Source organism: Artibeus jamaicensis, unplaced genomic scaffold (assembly GCF_021234435.1).
Source record: "Artibeus jamaicensis isolate MK-2021 breed Jamaican fruit bat unplaced genomic scaffold, CSHL_Jam_final scaffold_369, whole genome shotgun sequence".
Classification (NCBI taxonomy): domain Eukaryota; kingdom Metazoa; phylum Chordata; class Mammalia; order Chiroptera; family Phyllostomidae; genus Artibeus; species Artibeus jamaicensis.
The window spans coordinates 43,354,144-43,368,721 of NW_026522042.1; the positions used below are offsets into that span (position 1 = coordinate 43,354,144).

Below are 14,578 nucleotides of genomic sequence, written 5' to 3' on the forward strand. Positions count from 1 at the left end.
AGAGAAACATCAATGTGTGGTTGTCTCTCATGCGCCCCCACACTGGGGACCTGACCTGGCCTGCAGCTCAGGCATATGCCCTGACTGAAAATCGAACCAGTGTCCCATTAGTTCACCGGCTGATGCTCAATCTGCTGGGCCACACCGGACAGGGCTGACCATTGCTTTCTTAGGGCACCTTAACTATGGGGCAACCAGTGACATTTTCAATAACAGCAGTGATTTCAGTTAGTGCTTTAATATTCCTAAAAGGATGAGCTTTCTCTATTTATAGTTCCTTTTGTTGGGGAACTTTATTACAAGTTTCCTGGGTTGGAGTGCATTTGAGTGCATACTGTGTTGCTACAGTGCATTTCTACATGATAGCGAGATCTTTATCCAACTCTGAGCTTTTTCCTTCATGAGTTAAATGGACCATTATGAAAGATTTTTTTTTCTGGTGGGCTAGGCATAGATTGATCACCTGAGGGATATTGTACAGTGTAATGGTCATTACATTTCTACAAAAATGAGAAATTGTTTATGTTTTTTAATGTTGAGAACAAAATGTGAAGGCTAGAAATTGATTGTCTCAGATTGGGAGGACCCGATCTGTGTAATTAATGATAAATTTGTCACTAGGGTATTTTTCTCAAAAATCCTTTAGACTGTTCCCCTAAGAATAACTGTAGTTCCTTTAGGTCTTTGGGCAAAGTGTAGAAAAGTGAAAATGGACTATTGAACTATACTGATTTTTTATTATATATATATTTTTAAAGATTTAATTTTATTGTATTTTTAGAGAGGGGAAGGGAGGGAGAGAGAAAAATGTCAGTGTGTGGCTCCCCATTCACATCCCTCACTGGGGACCCAGCCCGCCACCCAGGCATGTCCTCTGATGGGGAATCGAACTGGCAAACGCCCTAGTTCACAGTCTGGTGCTCAGTCCACTGAGCCACACCAGCCAGGGCACTACACTGATTTTTTTTAATGTTGAACCAACTTTAGATTCCAGGGATAAATCCCATTTAGTCATACTAAATTATTCTCTGTTTCTGAATTCTGTTATATTCTGTCATATTTTCGTGAGGATTTTTTGTACCTTTGTTCATGATATATGTATTTACACACATATATGTATATCAGTATCCCTCATGATTTACACACCACACACACACATATATCAGTATTTCTCACAACTCTGGAGTCTGGAATTTCAACATCAGGGTGTCAGCATAGTCAGGTTCTGTTGAGGGCTGTCTTCTGGGTCGAAGACTTGTCATTGTTTCCTACCATAGAGAAAAGAGGGCAAAAGCTCTTTTGGGTCCCTTTTGTAAGGGCACTAATCCTATTTATGAGGTCTTTACCCTCATTACCTAATTATCTCCAAAATGCTCCACCTTCCGATATCATCGTAGTTGGGTTAGGATTTCTTTTTTCTTTTTCTTTACTTTTTTTTTTTAGACCTTTTGACTCCCTTTATTCATTTCACTCACTCCTTACCACCCCCCATCTCTGGCAACCACCAATCTTCTCTGTATCTACATGTTTTTTTTTTGTTTTTTTTTTAAGATTCCAGTATATGAGAGATCATATGGTACTTGTCTTTCTCTGGTTTACTTCACTTAGCATAATACCCTCAGAGTCTATTCATGTTGTCACAGATGGTAAAATTTTATTCTTCTTTATGGCTGAATAATAATTACTTAGTCCATTCATCCATCATTAGACACTTTGGTTGTTTCTGTGTCTTGGCTGTTGTAAATAATGCTTTAATGAACATGTGAGTACAAATATCTTTCTGAGTTAGTGTTTTCATTTTCTTCACATAAATACCCAGAAGTGGAATTGCTGGAATATATGGTAATTCTATTTTTCAGTTTTTGAAGACTCTCCATATTGTTTTACATAGCAGCTATACCAGTTTACATTTTCACTAACAGTGTACACAGGTTCCCTTTTTTCCTACATCCTTGCCAACACTTCTTTCTTTTTTTGTTTTTTGATAATAGGTGTTCTGTATGAGTGATAGTTCATTGTGGTTTAGATTTACATTGGGTCGTGCTTTTTTATCCAGTCCAACACTCTGCCTTTTCATTTAATTTTATTTCACACCAGTGTGGCAGTTGCGGTGGGGAGAGGGATATAAGGAGACTAAATGGCATTGGAAAAAAATACAATAAAAATAAATTAAAAAGCTTATTTGTATGAGAAATGAGAAAATGTTAATCGTTTTCTTATGTTGACCCTTGATAAAAACAAAAAACAAAATGCCTGTTTTACATATCTATAATAATTTAGTTCATTTATACTTAATCTTAACAGTTGATATGGCTGTGTTTAAGCCTACCAGTTAACTATTTTCCATTTATTTCATTTAAAATTTTTTTTTCTGCTATTTTTGGGGTTAACCAAATATTTTTGGTATTGCATTTTATTTTTTCTGTAACACCACTTTATTTTTTCCTTTCATATTTCACAAACAAACTTTAAAATACAATTTTGCTTATCTGCTGTCCTTTGTGCTATTATATATCTTATTCCTATACATCTTATAAACTCTACAATGAACTCATTTTAAAGACTCTTTAGTATTTAGAGGAAATTGAGTAAAAAAAATAAACCAGTGTTTAATATTTAGCTACATTTACTATTTTTGATGTTTCTCATTTCAGATGTCTGAATAGCAGATCTGCTGTCTAAAATTTTTCTCTGCTTTTATTATCTGAAAGTCTTTATTTCAGTTTACCTTTTTTTTAGGTTTAGTGTTTTTTTTTTTAATCCTCACCTGAAGATATATTTATTGATTCCCGAAAGAGAGGAAGGTGGGAGAGAGATAAAGATAGAGAAAGCAGGAGAGAGAGAGAGAAAGGGGAAAGAGAAAGGAAGAGGAAGGAAGGAAGGGATGGAGGGAGGAACACTGATGTGAGAGAACACTGAGCAGTGCCTCTGGTCTGCACACTAATTGGGTACCTAATCTACAAACCAGGCATGTATCCTGGCTTGGAAGTGAACCCGTGACCTTTTGGTTTATGGGACTACCCTCCAACCAACTGAGCCACACCAGCCAGGACTTGGTTTCAGGTTTGGAGACTTTTGCTAGATATACAAGTCTGGTGTGACAGATTTTTTTTTTTTTAATGTTGTTCCATTGTCCACCAGCTTCCAGTGTTTCTGATGAAAAGTTGGTTATCATTCATATCATTCTTCCCCTGTATGTGACAAATTGTTTTTCTGAGGCTGTTTCAAGATTTTATTCTTTAAATTTGGTGTTTAGAAGTATAATTGTGTTTTGCCTAGCTGTCATTTCTCTGATATTTTTCCTGCTTTGTTGTCTCCTTGGTCTCTGCTTGTTTGTATTTCTCTGCGTGACATTGTACTACAGGTTACTAAAGTTCTGTTTATTTTTATCCAGTCTTTTTTTTTTTTTTTCTATTTCAGTTTGGCTAGTTTCTATTACTATGTTTACAATAAGTTCATTGACTTCTGATATTATTAATTTTATGTTAAGCCCATTCAGTGAATGTTGTATTTCTGATATTATATTTTTAATTTCTGTAATGTCCACTTGGTTATTTTTCTTAATTTTTATTCCTCTGGTGAGATGTACCTATCTGTTCATTCCATATTTTTCTCTAAATTCTTAAACATACTTAAATAGGTACTTGAATTATCTTGTCTATTAATTTCAAAATCTGAATCGTGTTAAAATTGTTTTTATTCACTTTTTTATGTACTTGTGGAATTTATTCAGTCAATAGATATTTATTTAATATTTTTTATCTAAATTATTTTATTGTTAAGTTATAGTTGTCCGTATTTTCTTCCTACCCTTCCCCCACTCCCTCCCTCCCTCCCTCCCTCCCTCTTTCCCTCCCTCTCTCGCTTCCACCCTCCTTCTTCTTTTTGTCCACATGTCCTTTATAGTCGTTTCTGAAAACCCTTCTCCCCACTGTCCCCTCCACCCTCCCCTATTGACTTTCTCTTTATTTTCTTCACTGAATTACATTTTCCTGTCCTCACATCTTATGTATTTTATAAATTGTGTACTAGACATTGTGGGTGATGTATATACAGAGCCTGGATTATGGTTTTATCCTTCAGAGTGCTGAGATTTGTTTCTAGAAGGCAGTTGACATACTGCCAGCTGTTCTCATTTCCTGTCAAGTCTTGGTTTTAAGCTTCCTTAAGAAGATCTAGACTGGTCCTTACTCTGGGCTTCTCATCTGAATGACAGAGAATAATTTCAGTTACTGTTTTCCCATTCTCTAAGAATAGTCATATTAGTACCATTCTAGATCCTTAGGAGAGAAGGCAATTCATTGATGTAGTGGGTGACATAGGGCATTAGGGCTTAATTCTCATGCTAGAACCTTGACTAAGAAAAGCTGCTCTAGAGTGTGGTCCATATCTCTGAATGGTGGTTTTTCTGGCATCTGAGGTAAATGGGTATAAACAAAGTGTTTTCATTCATGTGGGCCAGAACACTGTCATCTCACTGTGTTATGTGACTTCTGGTATCCTTCTTCTGTTGTCATCCCTGTAGTACTTGGTCTCCTAAGCCTCAAGCTCTGGGCATACACAACCTGGAGAGAACCAAGACATGGTGCACTTCTACCAAGCTTGTGAGGCTCCCTTTTAAATAGCTCTTTTCTCAAGAACACTTCACCTAAAGATTCTCTGCCTCCTTAGGTCAGCAGGATCTCCATGCTCTGTTTGGTCTTTCTCTCCCTTTCACTGGTTAGGAAATTTAGCTCAGGCATGAGCCAGGGTAAATGTCGGTCCCTCTTGTGTGTTTCCCTTCTCTTCAGGATTGTGGAATTGTAGTCTTTCTTGTTCTGCCTCTTGTCTATAGTGCATGAGGGCATGGAAATAGTTGATGCATTTATTTTGTTCCTTGTTAGTTATTTATAGTGTGTGTAGGGGGTGTGGAACAAATCTGTAACCAGTCACTTTGTCAGGGCCAGAGGTGGAAATTATGGAATTTGTTTTGTGATCATCAGATTTGGTCTACAGGGGTTCCTGTCTATGAAATGAATGACTAATAACAGTATAGTTTTCAAAAAGCTTTAAAATAGTCCGAATTATATTCCCAGTTAGGTAAAATATGATGCAGCAGTATTTTAGAATTGAAGAATACCTAGAGCCTATTGGCATTTCTCTCAGGATGTTTAATTCAGTGATTATATATAGCACGTCACTTTTTATGAATGTAACTTTTGAGATGTTCAAAGAATAATTGGATCTTTTAAGGGAGAAAGATGATCATTGAAAACTTTTATATCACTTGGTAAAAGTTTATGTAGAGAAAGAATTAAAATGAGGGGTAATCTGTAGAAAGATGTTAAAGTCATAAGAAGTTTTTAAAGAATGGGCAAGGATAAACTATAGAGTCTAAGAATGTTGTCTTGAATGATAAACAGGAAGGAAATGCAAGAAAATAATTGCTTTAAAAGCCAGATTAGTGGTTAGGTTCTTTTAGAGGGAAGACGTGGCCCACTGAGTAGTAGTTCTTTTGATTTGTGTGCTTTTCTCTATCTTTTTTAATAAAAAGTTTTATTTTTATATAGAAGGGAGAGATTAGCAGATTGTTTTCTCTCCCAGAATGTATATGCATGATGAGACATTCTGAGACACACACTTACACCTTCTGGTATCCTAATGACCTTAAGATGGATTGAGCAATAAACCTTAACTATCCCCATTGTAATGGAGTTAATATGAAGTGGAGCTGGGAATGGGGCATGAGGAAATGTGCCTTAATACAAAGAAGGTTCCAAAGATAAACTTGACCTGTTTCAAAATTTTGCATAGGTGTTTCTTTACAGTCTCCCCACCATGCCATTAAAAATGTATTAGAATAATAATGTAATAGGTTTTACTTGATATGCATGTTAGTTTTCAAAGAGTTAGTACTGGGTAGCTTAATTGATTATAGGTTTGATCTGTTTCTGTGCTAGAGGACTTTATTTTTCCTATCAGTAAATGAAGACTTTGTTGCTGATTCACGCTAGTAGTAATCATAAGGAGGATCAGGAAACTCAGTATAAATCTTTCATACTTATTTTTAAGATGTTAAAGGTTAAGTAACTTGTCTGTTGGCAAAGGCATTTTTATTTGAGAATTATATGTTACTGTAACATTTCATTTTTAACACTTATTTTTTTAACATAATCCTCACTTGTTTAATGGGAGAAAATTATTATAGCATTTTTGTTTTGTTAACAGAATAAATTTAAGCGTGAAGAGAAAACAAATGGGTGGAGAATTGACAAAGCATTCCGTAAGTATTAAGACCTTTTTTTATAATGTATCATTTGGAGATCCTAATAAGTGACCAATCTTTTGTCTTTGGTTCCAGTGTGCTTTAGATTTGTTTTGTTTTTGTATTGTCATAGAAAGAATAAGAGTGGAAATTTTTCTCTTTAGCAGTGCAGGTCTGGCTGTTGATTTAGATCTATAGATAAGGGATAGCTAAGTTATTGAGAAGAAAGTAAGTGGAGTTCTTAGTCCAAGAGGTTACAGATAGCCTGAAGATATTATTGCTAGGTGCTCTTTATTCTGAAGGAGATTTATTCAAGAAGGAGTTGAATGTTTCTGGAAGATACTGTACTATAGATGCTTCCTTCCAGCAGTCACTCAGTCATTCCGTCAACAATACTGACCGTCTGCTATGTGCTAGTACTGTTTAGGCATGGAGTATATAATGGTGACAAGACAGATGAAAATCCTGCTTTGTTATAAAAGCCTTCAGTCTAATTGGGTGGGGGAAGGGTTATAGCCTGTACATGTGATAATTTCAGATAGTGATTAATTTCCAAGAGGAAGAAAAGACAGGGAGTCAGGTGTGTGGATATTTAGATTGGCTGGTCAGGGAGGTTTTGTCTGAAGAAATGACATTTGAATTTCCATCTAATTTGAAGGAATGATGTATACCTTTCAGCTTCTAAATCAGGTGTCCAGCCTTTTGGTGTCTCTGGGCCACACCGGAAGAAGAAGAGTTGTCTTGGCCCATACATTAAATACATTGCGACACATAGTCATGAAAAAACCTCATAATGTTTTAAGTAAATTTACAATTTTGTGTTGGGCCACATTTCACAGCCATCCTGGGCTGCATGTGGCCCACCAGCCATGGGTTGGACACCCTCGTTCTAAATAATAGCCTCATTATAATTAACATTTTCTATTTTTAAATCCAGAAAAAGACATCAGGGGATCCATAAAAAAAAAAAAAAGTACTGTATAAAGTAGTTCCTGCAATCATCTTTGAAAGATGATTATCAGTGTTTCATGATTAATAAATATACTTAATGTTTATTTGTTGTAGTGCTCATCTTAGGAAAAAATCTGAAGAGAGGACCTAGGTTTTGGAGCATGCACATTTATTTAATGAGTAAATATTAAGAAAGGTCAATGAATGGACCCTACACCCCATGTTGTATTGGGTCCTCAGGGAAACCACTTTCAGACGTGGCTCTTGGAAGATCTGAAATACTGTGGTCCTCAGTCCTCTCCATTTTAGAGAAGTGGTCCTGAAACTTTTTATTATGTTTTACATGTTATAATCACAAAAGAATTTATAAATCTGTAAATTGCCTTTTATGGGGTATGGAGCCATTGTTAAAACCATTATAAGTAGATACCTTTAAAATTGACTGAGTTTGGTGCTTTGTAATGCACCAAAGGAAATTAAAAAATGGTGACTCCCAGAAGGAAATTAAAAAAAAATTAAGACCAAAATGGTGTTTTCTAGAACTTGTATTTCAGATTCCTTTGAGCATCCTTATCGGTTATTTTAGTGCTGTATTTTTTTACCGTCATTGTTATGGAAGGTCAGAACAAAGGCTGAGTCTACAGTAAAACAGGGCCTTCAGAAATCCCAGGTTTGGGCTTGACTTCCTGAGGCTGATTTATTTTTGTTTTGGTATATACCTTTTTTCGGAGGCCATCTTCAAATCATCTTATAATCAAACTAATCTTGGAGCTTATGTTTACAGAGAGAGCATCATTTTGTCTATATTTACTATATGTTTATTTTATTTTTTAAAGATTTTATTTATTTATTTGTTTCTAGAGAAGGGAAGGTAGGGAGAAAAAGAGGGAGAGAAACATCAATGTGTGGTTGCCTTTTCCGTGCCCCCAACTGGGAACCTGGCCCACAACCCAGTCATATGACCTGACTGAGCATCAAACTGGCAACTCTTTGATTTGCAGGCTAATGGCACTCAATTCACTGAGCCATACCAGCCGGGGCTATATTTTTATTTTTTAAATTTATTTATTTTATTATATTTTGGAGTAGAGCTAACTTAGGAAAGGATTTCACTCCAGTAGTGGGTTGATTTCTGATTCGCTCACAAATTGCTCTTTCTGATACAGTGCTGTTGATGGGTATTTAGTAAGAGTGGTCCTGATCAATATATTCATTTGCTTTCCACTTTGCTAATATTTGGAAGAGTAGAGTTAATAGTAACAAAGTGAGGGCATGTGGTGGTACTAGACTATTGAGGACTTCTTAGTCTTAGGTTTTCTTGAAAGTTGATGTATAATTAATACACAGTACAGTTTGTAGTGTGGTGTAACCATCACCCAAAATGATGTATTTCCCTTTCTAGTCAGTCTCCACTGATATCCTGACCCAGTCAACTACTATTTTCACTTGAAGCATCATAGACTAGTTTAGCTTGTTTCAGAATGTCTTATTCATGGAATCATCCAGTATGTATTTTTTTGTGTCTAGCTTCTTTCACTCATCATGATTTTTTAAAAAAAGATTTTATTTATTGATTTTTAGAGAGAGAAGAATGGAGGCAGACAGAAAATGAAAAAATATCGATGTACAAGAGAAAGATTGATTGTCTCTCTCATGCCCCCAACCAGGGGCCTGGCCCACAACCCAGGCATGTGCCCTGATTGTGAATTGAACTGGCAATCTTTTTATTCACAGGCTGGTGCTCAGTCCATTGAGGCACACCAGCCAGGGCTCATCATGTTTTTTTTTTGAGATTTCAACTCACATCATTAAAAAAAAAAATAGTTTGTTTATTTTTATTTTTTTATTGCTCAGTGGTCTATTATGGGACTATATTATAGTGACTAGAATTGTTTATCCATTCCCCTGTTGATAAGCCCATTTGCTTTTTAAAAAAATTTATTTGTTCATGGGAGAGGGAGACGGAGAGAGAGATTAATTGGTCATTCCACTTAATTTATGCATTCGTTGGTTGATTTTTGTCTGTGCCCTGACTGGGAATTGAACCTGCAATCTTAGCATATCAAGATGATGCTCTAACCAACTGAGGTACCGAGCCAGGGTCCCATTTGCTTTTGATGTTACCATACTTAAATAAAAACTTGAAGGTCCTTTTTCTTTCTTTTTTTTTAAACAGAGGAAAAGCGCCCTTTTGACTTCAATTTTTTTGCTCATTTGCTTCAGAAAGTTCTTGCTGAGGAAGAGAAAAGAAAACAAAAATCCATTAAAAATCAGAGTTTAAAGGAGAAGAAATCCTCTAAACCACGGAAAAATGTAAAAGGTATTTATTTCATAAGAAAGTGTGTTATTTTCCTTACTAGACTTGCAACATTGTTCCTCAAGTCTTTGAGTATCCACATGTAGTTCAGGTAGTTGAGATCATCTGGGTATTCCAGTTACCTGGCCCCAAAGAGCAGCTCTCTTAAATTTGTTTATTGTCATGTATGGGCTATTTGACATCTTTCTTACATCTAAAACGTATTTGCAAGAGTATTAGAGTTTTGGAGTATCATCTTTGGTTACTTATTTTTCTCTGTAAAAATCTGACACAAAATTCTAATGTTAAAAAATATGAAACTCATACTTCGGACTTGTGACTGAATTGTATTGTTTGAGCATAACTTATTTCTGAGGGTTACTGTTGACTTGTACCAGGTAGAAAATGGTTTCTGTGTAGGTTTTTAATTTTTAGTCTTATATTCTTAACTGTTTAAATTCTGATATATGAGGACAGTGTTCAGCTATATTCACATAATGTAACGAATGTTGGAACTGCAGGAAACTTTATGTTAGCTAGTCCACATCCCAGCCCCTTTCTTGTTGTTTTAATTACCCAGAAATGGTCCTGTAGATCCTATGTCACTTTTTTCTGAGGTCTCACAGTGTAAGTGGTGGCAGAAGCAGGACTCAAATTTTGAACTGAGAGCTCGTGTTAGGGTTCCTGAGACCATTCCCGAGGTGTGATTATTTGGTAGGAGGACTCACAGGACTTAGTGTATAGTTGTACTATCAGCTGAGATTTATTACAGTTATAGAATACAGAGTAAAGTTGGCAAAGGGAAAAGGCAGAGGGGTCAAAATCTAGGGGACCCCATGTACATGCCTGTGGGAATTTTCTCCAAGTGGAATCACACAGGATATGCATAATTTCTCTATCACCACGTCGTCACAAGATATGTAAAATATTGTCTGCCAGGGAAGCTTGTAAGAAACTCTGCCCAAGGATTTTACTGGAGGCTGGTCATACCCTCTGCCTGGCATGTACCAGAATTCAAGACTTCCAGAAGGAAAGCAGTGGTTAACACAAACCACATTATTTGTATAGCCAGTTGAGGTACAGTGAGGTACACTTTTGTCAGGTAGACAGATAGGAGTTCTCCCCACGTGGGCCAGCCTTTTTAAGTAGACCTTTCAAAAGCTAGCCTGTTGTGTTAACTCTTCTGCACAGAGTCAATCTAGAATTTTCATTTCTGAAGTATGGTGCGCATCTTTTAAAAAGTAGTATTGATAACTGCAAAGTTATTTTATTCTTTAGATGTGTTAATGTTGTGATTATCTTGTTACAGTTGATAGCACAAGTAACTCACTGTATCTTATTAATGTGAAATTTTTCAGATGTATTATTACAAATGTCAGAATTTAAAAAATGCTGATTATTATTCTGATAGAGAATAAATCAAATGTTATTTTCTTAGTTTCAAAATTTTGGCTTTTTTCCCCACAAAAATGACATCGAATTTTATTATCTTTTTAAGATTAGATATTTTTAGAGTCGTCTCTGATCAGCCATGGTTGTGAAGTTTGCTTTTAGTTTGGAAGCTGTTCTCATGATGATCTCTATTTTTGGTTTTTAAATTATTTCATTGTTTTCATCTTTTGATACAGTTGACTATTAATATATCTTCAAAGGAAAAGCACTAGAGATTATTTTAAAATATATGTTTAAAAGGAGATATAATACAGGAAATAAAATTCTTGAACTCTCTTTCCTACCCTGTCAATCAGGTTCTTCAGATTTTCTAGAAATAACTATTACTCAGCTATATTTTGTGTGTATATATATGTGTGTTCCTAGGGTATATGAAATTGTTTTTATTTAATAAACATGAGGTCATACTATATATGTTGTTTTTCAACTTGATTTTTTAAAAATGTAATTTTTTTGAAATCTTTGACATCACTATGTATGAGCCTACCTCATTATTATTATTTACTGCATGGATTTTTATAGCATAAATGTAGCATTATAACTTACTTAGTTCTCTGTTGGGCATTTTATACTGTCTTCAAAATTTTGCTCATACAGATAATACTACAGAGGATATCCTTGAATATTTCTCTTGTACACCTTTAAGATTTTTTTCTGTATGTTTTTTACATATTTATAACCATTTCTTTTATTTTCAGTGAAAAAGGTTGCCAGTGAAGGAGTGAATGAAAATCCAGATGAATCTGTGACGGCTAACGTTTCAGGCACAAAAGAATCTCAGAAGGATGCTCAGACAATTCAAGAACAACCGTTGCCTCTGACTTCATCAGGACAGGATTCAGAACAAATTGCATTAGAACCAGACATAAATCAAAAGAAAAGGAGAAGAAAAAATCAAGATGAAGTTGGTAACCAAGAAGTAAAAAGTCTTTCAGGAAATGGCACTGTTCAGCCAGGCCCTTCTAAAGGAGAAAAACAGAAAAGTAAGTTTTAAGTTTCTTAAATATTTTAATAGCCCTTGTATTATTTGAGGACATATGTACAGTAATATGATGTGTAACTTACGTGGCTTCCTTTGGGATAGTAGTAATTATTAATGCTTATTAATTGGTTCTATATTTTTGTAGTGTGTTAAATTCTTTTATTTTTAATTTAGTAGGAAAAAAGTTGTTCAAAAATCCCAAAACTAAATGGAGAGATTTTTACTCCAAAGTTGGTCTCTGAGATGTATTACCTCCTATGTACTCTCATTAACAATGATAAGAATTCACATGTATATACTGCAGGTTCTTGAATAATGTGATTTCATTCAACATAATTTTTCTACAGCTTGAGGGATGCTGTAGGAACTTAACTCTTTGTTTACAAAGAGTTCAGTTAGCTTCTGATAAAATTGATTGTGTTACGTCATTTTGCCTCAGGTCCAAGAACCTATTGACAATTTGAGGATAATAGTTAAATGTATATTGCTTGTGTCTGTTAACAAATCACAGGTTTTCATGTTTCTTTTCAAAGCACTTTTGTGAACCTACAATAAGTTGTTTAATTTCTATGAAAAAGCTGGAATAAGTATTTCTCCCATTTTTTCATTTTTTAAACTTCCTTAAAATGCAGACATACTGACTTTTATGAGTTGCTAGGGAATGAAGGCTAAGAGTTTAGGGAATTCTTGATCTCTTTTCTTAAGAGTTTGTGTATGTTACTGAACGTAGATAAGCAAGTAAAGAGAGGAGAAAAAGATAGTAGCAGATCAGGACAGCCTTTATGTAGAATTTAAATTTTACACAGTTCATCTTCACCAATTAGATTTAATGAATGAGTTCTGGTAGGTAGCAAAGTATGATTTATAGGAATTAAAATATAATGCTCTTTAGTGGCTTACTATTAAAGACATTTCATGTGAAGTAGAATAGCTCAATGATGAAGAAATTGGGCTTTGGAAATCATGCAGGCCTTGATTTAGATTCTAGCTCTTTTATTTGATAAGTATGACTTTGGGCAAATCACTTAAGATCTTTGAACTTAGATCCTTTTTCTTGTTGATGGGTTAGTATTAGTAACTTTTAGTAGGATTGTTTTAAATATTAAATGAGATAATTATCTGATGGACATACAGTTTCTGTCATTTAGTTAAGTACTCAAATGATAGCTATTATGTTATTAATTATGACACTTCTGAAAGAGCAGAAGAGCCAAATGTACTGTTTCCTAACTAGACATATTTAACCACTCAAAATTTAAAGCAAGATAAAAGAAGGATGCTATAAACTGCCCAAGAAACTTACGCAGGTCTTCAAAACACAAATAGTTGTAAGTTGATTGATTTTTCATTAATGTTCTAGAAATATAATCTATCTCTTGCATATAAGAAACTTACATGTTGAATGGATTAATGATTTATAGAAAGAGATGGTATTAATGGTGTAATATGTAAATTCCTTTGACCTTTAAAATATAGATGTTTCTGCTGTCGGTTTTTAGAATACCATGCATTTTGTATTCATAGATAAATGTCAGTCTTTAAGACCTGAGATAAATGAAGATGAAGGCAATAAGAAACAGACGCTTTCCTGTGTACAGAACACCAGTGAAGTTGCAGATCTGTCTTCCAAAGACAAAGTTGTGGAAAAAACTGACCCTATTCTTTCACCAAGGTATTTTATATATTTTTCCTGACTTTGTCTGTGTTTTATGTCAGTTACTAAGGAAGGAGTGTGAAGTTGTCAACAATAATTATTATTTGGCCTATTTCTCTTTTCAATTCTACTTGTTTTTCTTATGTATTTTTCAGGCTCTGTGTTAGATGCATACATATTTTGGATTATTGTCTCTTCTTGAGGAAATCACTCTTTTATCATTTGTGATATAATTCTGATACTGCCTTTTTAAAAAATGTATTTTATTATGCTATTGCAGTTGTCCCAATTTTCCCCCTTTGCCCCTCTCCACCAAGTACCCCCCTTTCCCTCTGGCAATCCTCCACCCCTTAGTTCATGTCCATGGGTCATGCATGTAGGTTCTGTGGTTATTCCACTTCCTACACTGTTCTTAACATCCCCTGGTTTATTCTTTATTTACCAATTTGTAGGTCATAATCCCTGTGCCTTTTCTACCATCCTCCCACTTCCCCCTTTTAGCTGATAACCCTCCATGTGATCTCTATATCTATGACTCTGTTTCTGTTCTGCTTGTTTGCTTAGATTGGTGTTTAGAATCAATTGTTGATAGTTGTGAATTTATTGCTATTTTAATGTTTATAGTTTTGATCATTTTCTTTTCTTAAATAAGTCCCTTTAACATTTCATATAATAAGGGCTTGGTGATGATGAACTCCTTTAGCTTTACCTTATCTGGGAAGCACTTTATCTGCCCTTCCATTCTAAATGAAAGCTTTGCTGGATAGAGTCATCTTGGATGTAGGTCTTTGCTTTTCATCATTTTGAATACTTGTTGCCAGTACCTTCTAGCCTGCAGAGTTTCTTTTGAAAAACCAACTGACAGTCTTATGGGAATCCCTTTGTAGGTAACTGTCTGCTTTTCTCTTGCTGTTTTTAAGATTTTCTCTTTATCTTAACCTTTGGCATTTTAATTATGATGTGTCTTGGTGTGGTCCTCTTTGGGTCTGTCTTGTTTGG

The 14,578-nt window shown here is 34.9% G+C and overlaps 1 protein-coding gene across 5 annotated transcripts in view; it reads left to right on the plus strand.

Moving 5' to 3' along the window:
* The window catches only part of BDP1 (B double prime 1, subunit of RNA polymerase III transcription initiation factor IIIB), a 95,703-nt gene that overhangs the window by 16,512 nt on the left and 64,613 nt on the right, over nucleotides 1-14,578 (plus strand). For 4 of the 5 annotated variants that reach the window (XM_037149058.2, XM_053657268.1, XM_053657267.1 and 1 more), the window contains 4 exons: nucleotides 6,208-6,262; nucleotides 9,372-9,515; nucleotides 11,642-11,926; nucleotides 13,450-13,597. In XM_037149058.2, coding sequence (XP_037004953.2) covers nucleotides 6,208-6,262; nucleotides 9,372-9,515; nucleotides 11,642-11,926; nucleotides 13,450-13,597 — 632 coding nt within the window. The remainder of the gene's footprint in view (nucleotides 1-6,207; nucleotides 6,263-9,371; nucleotides 9,516-11,641; nucleotides 11,927-13,449; nucleotides 13,598-14,578) is intronic. The other variant, XM_053657270.1, reaches the window with a different exon arrangement.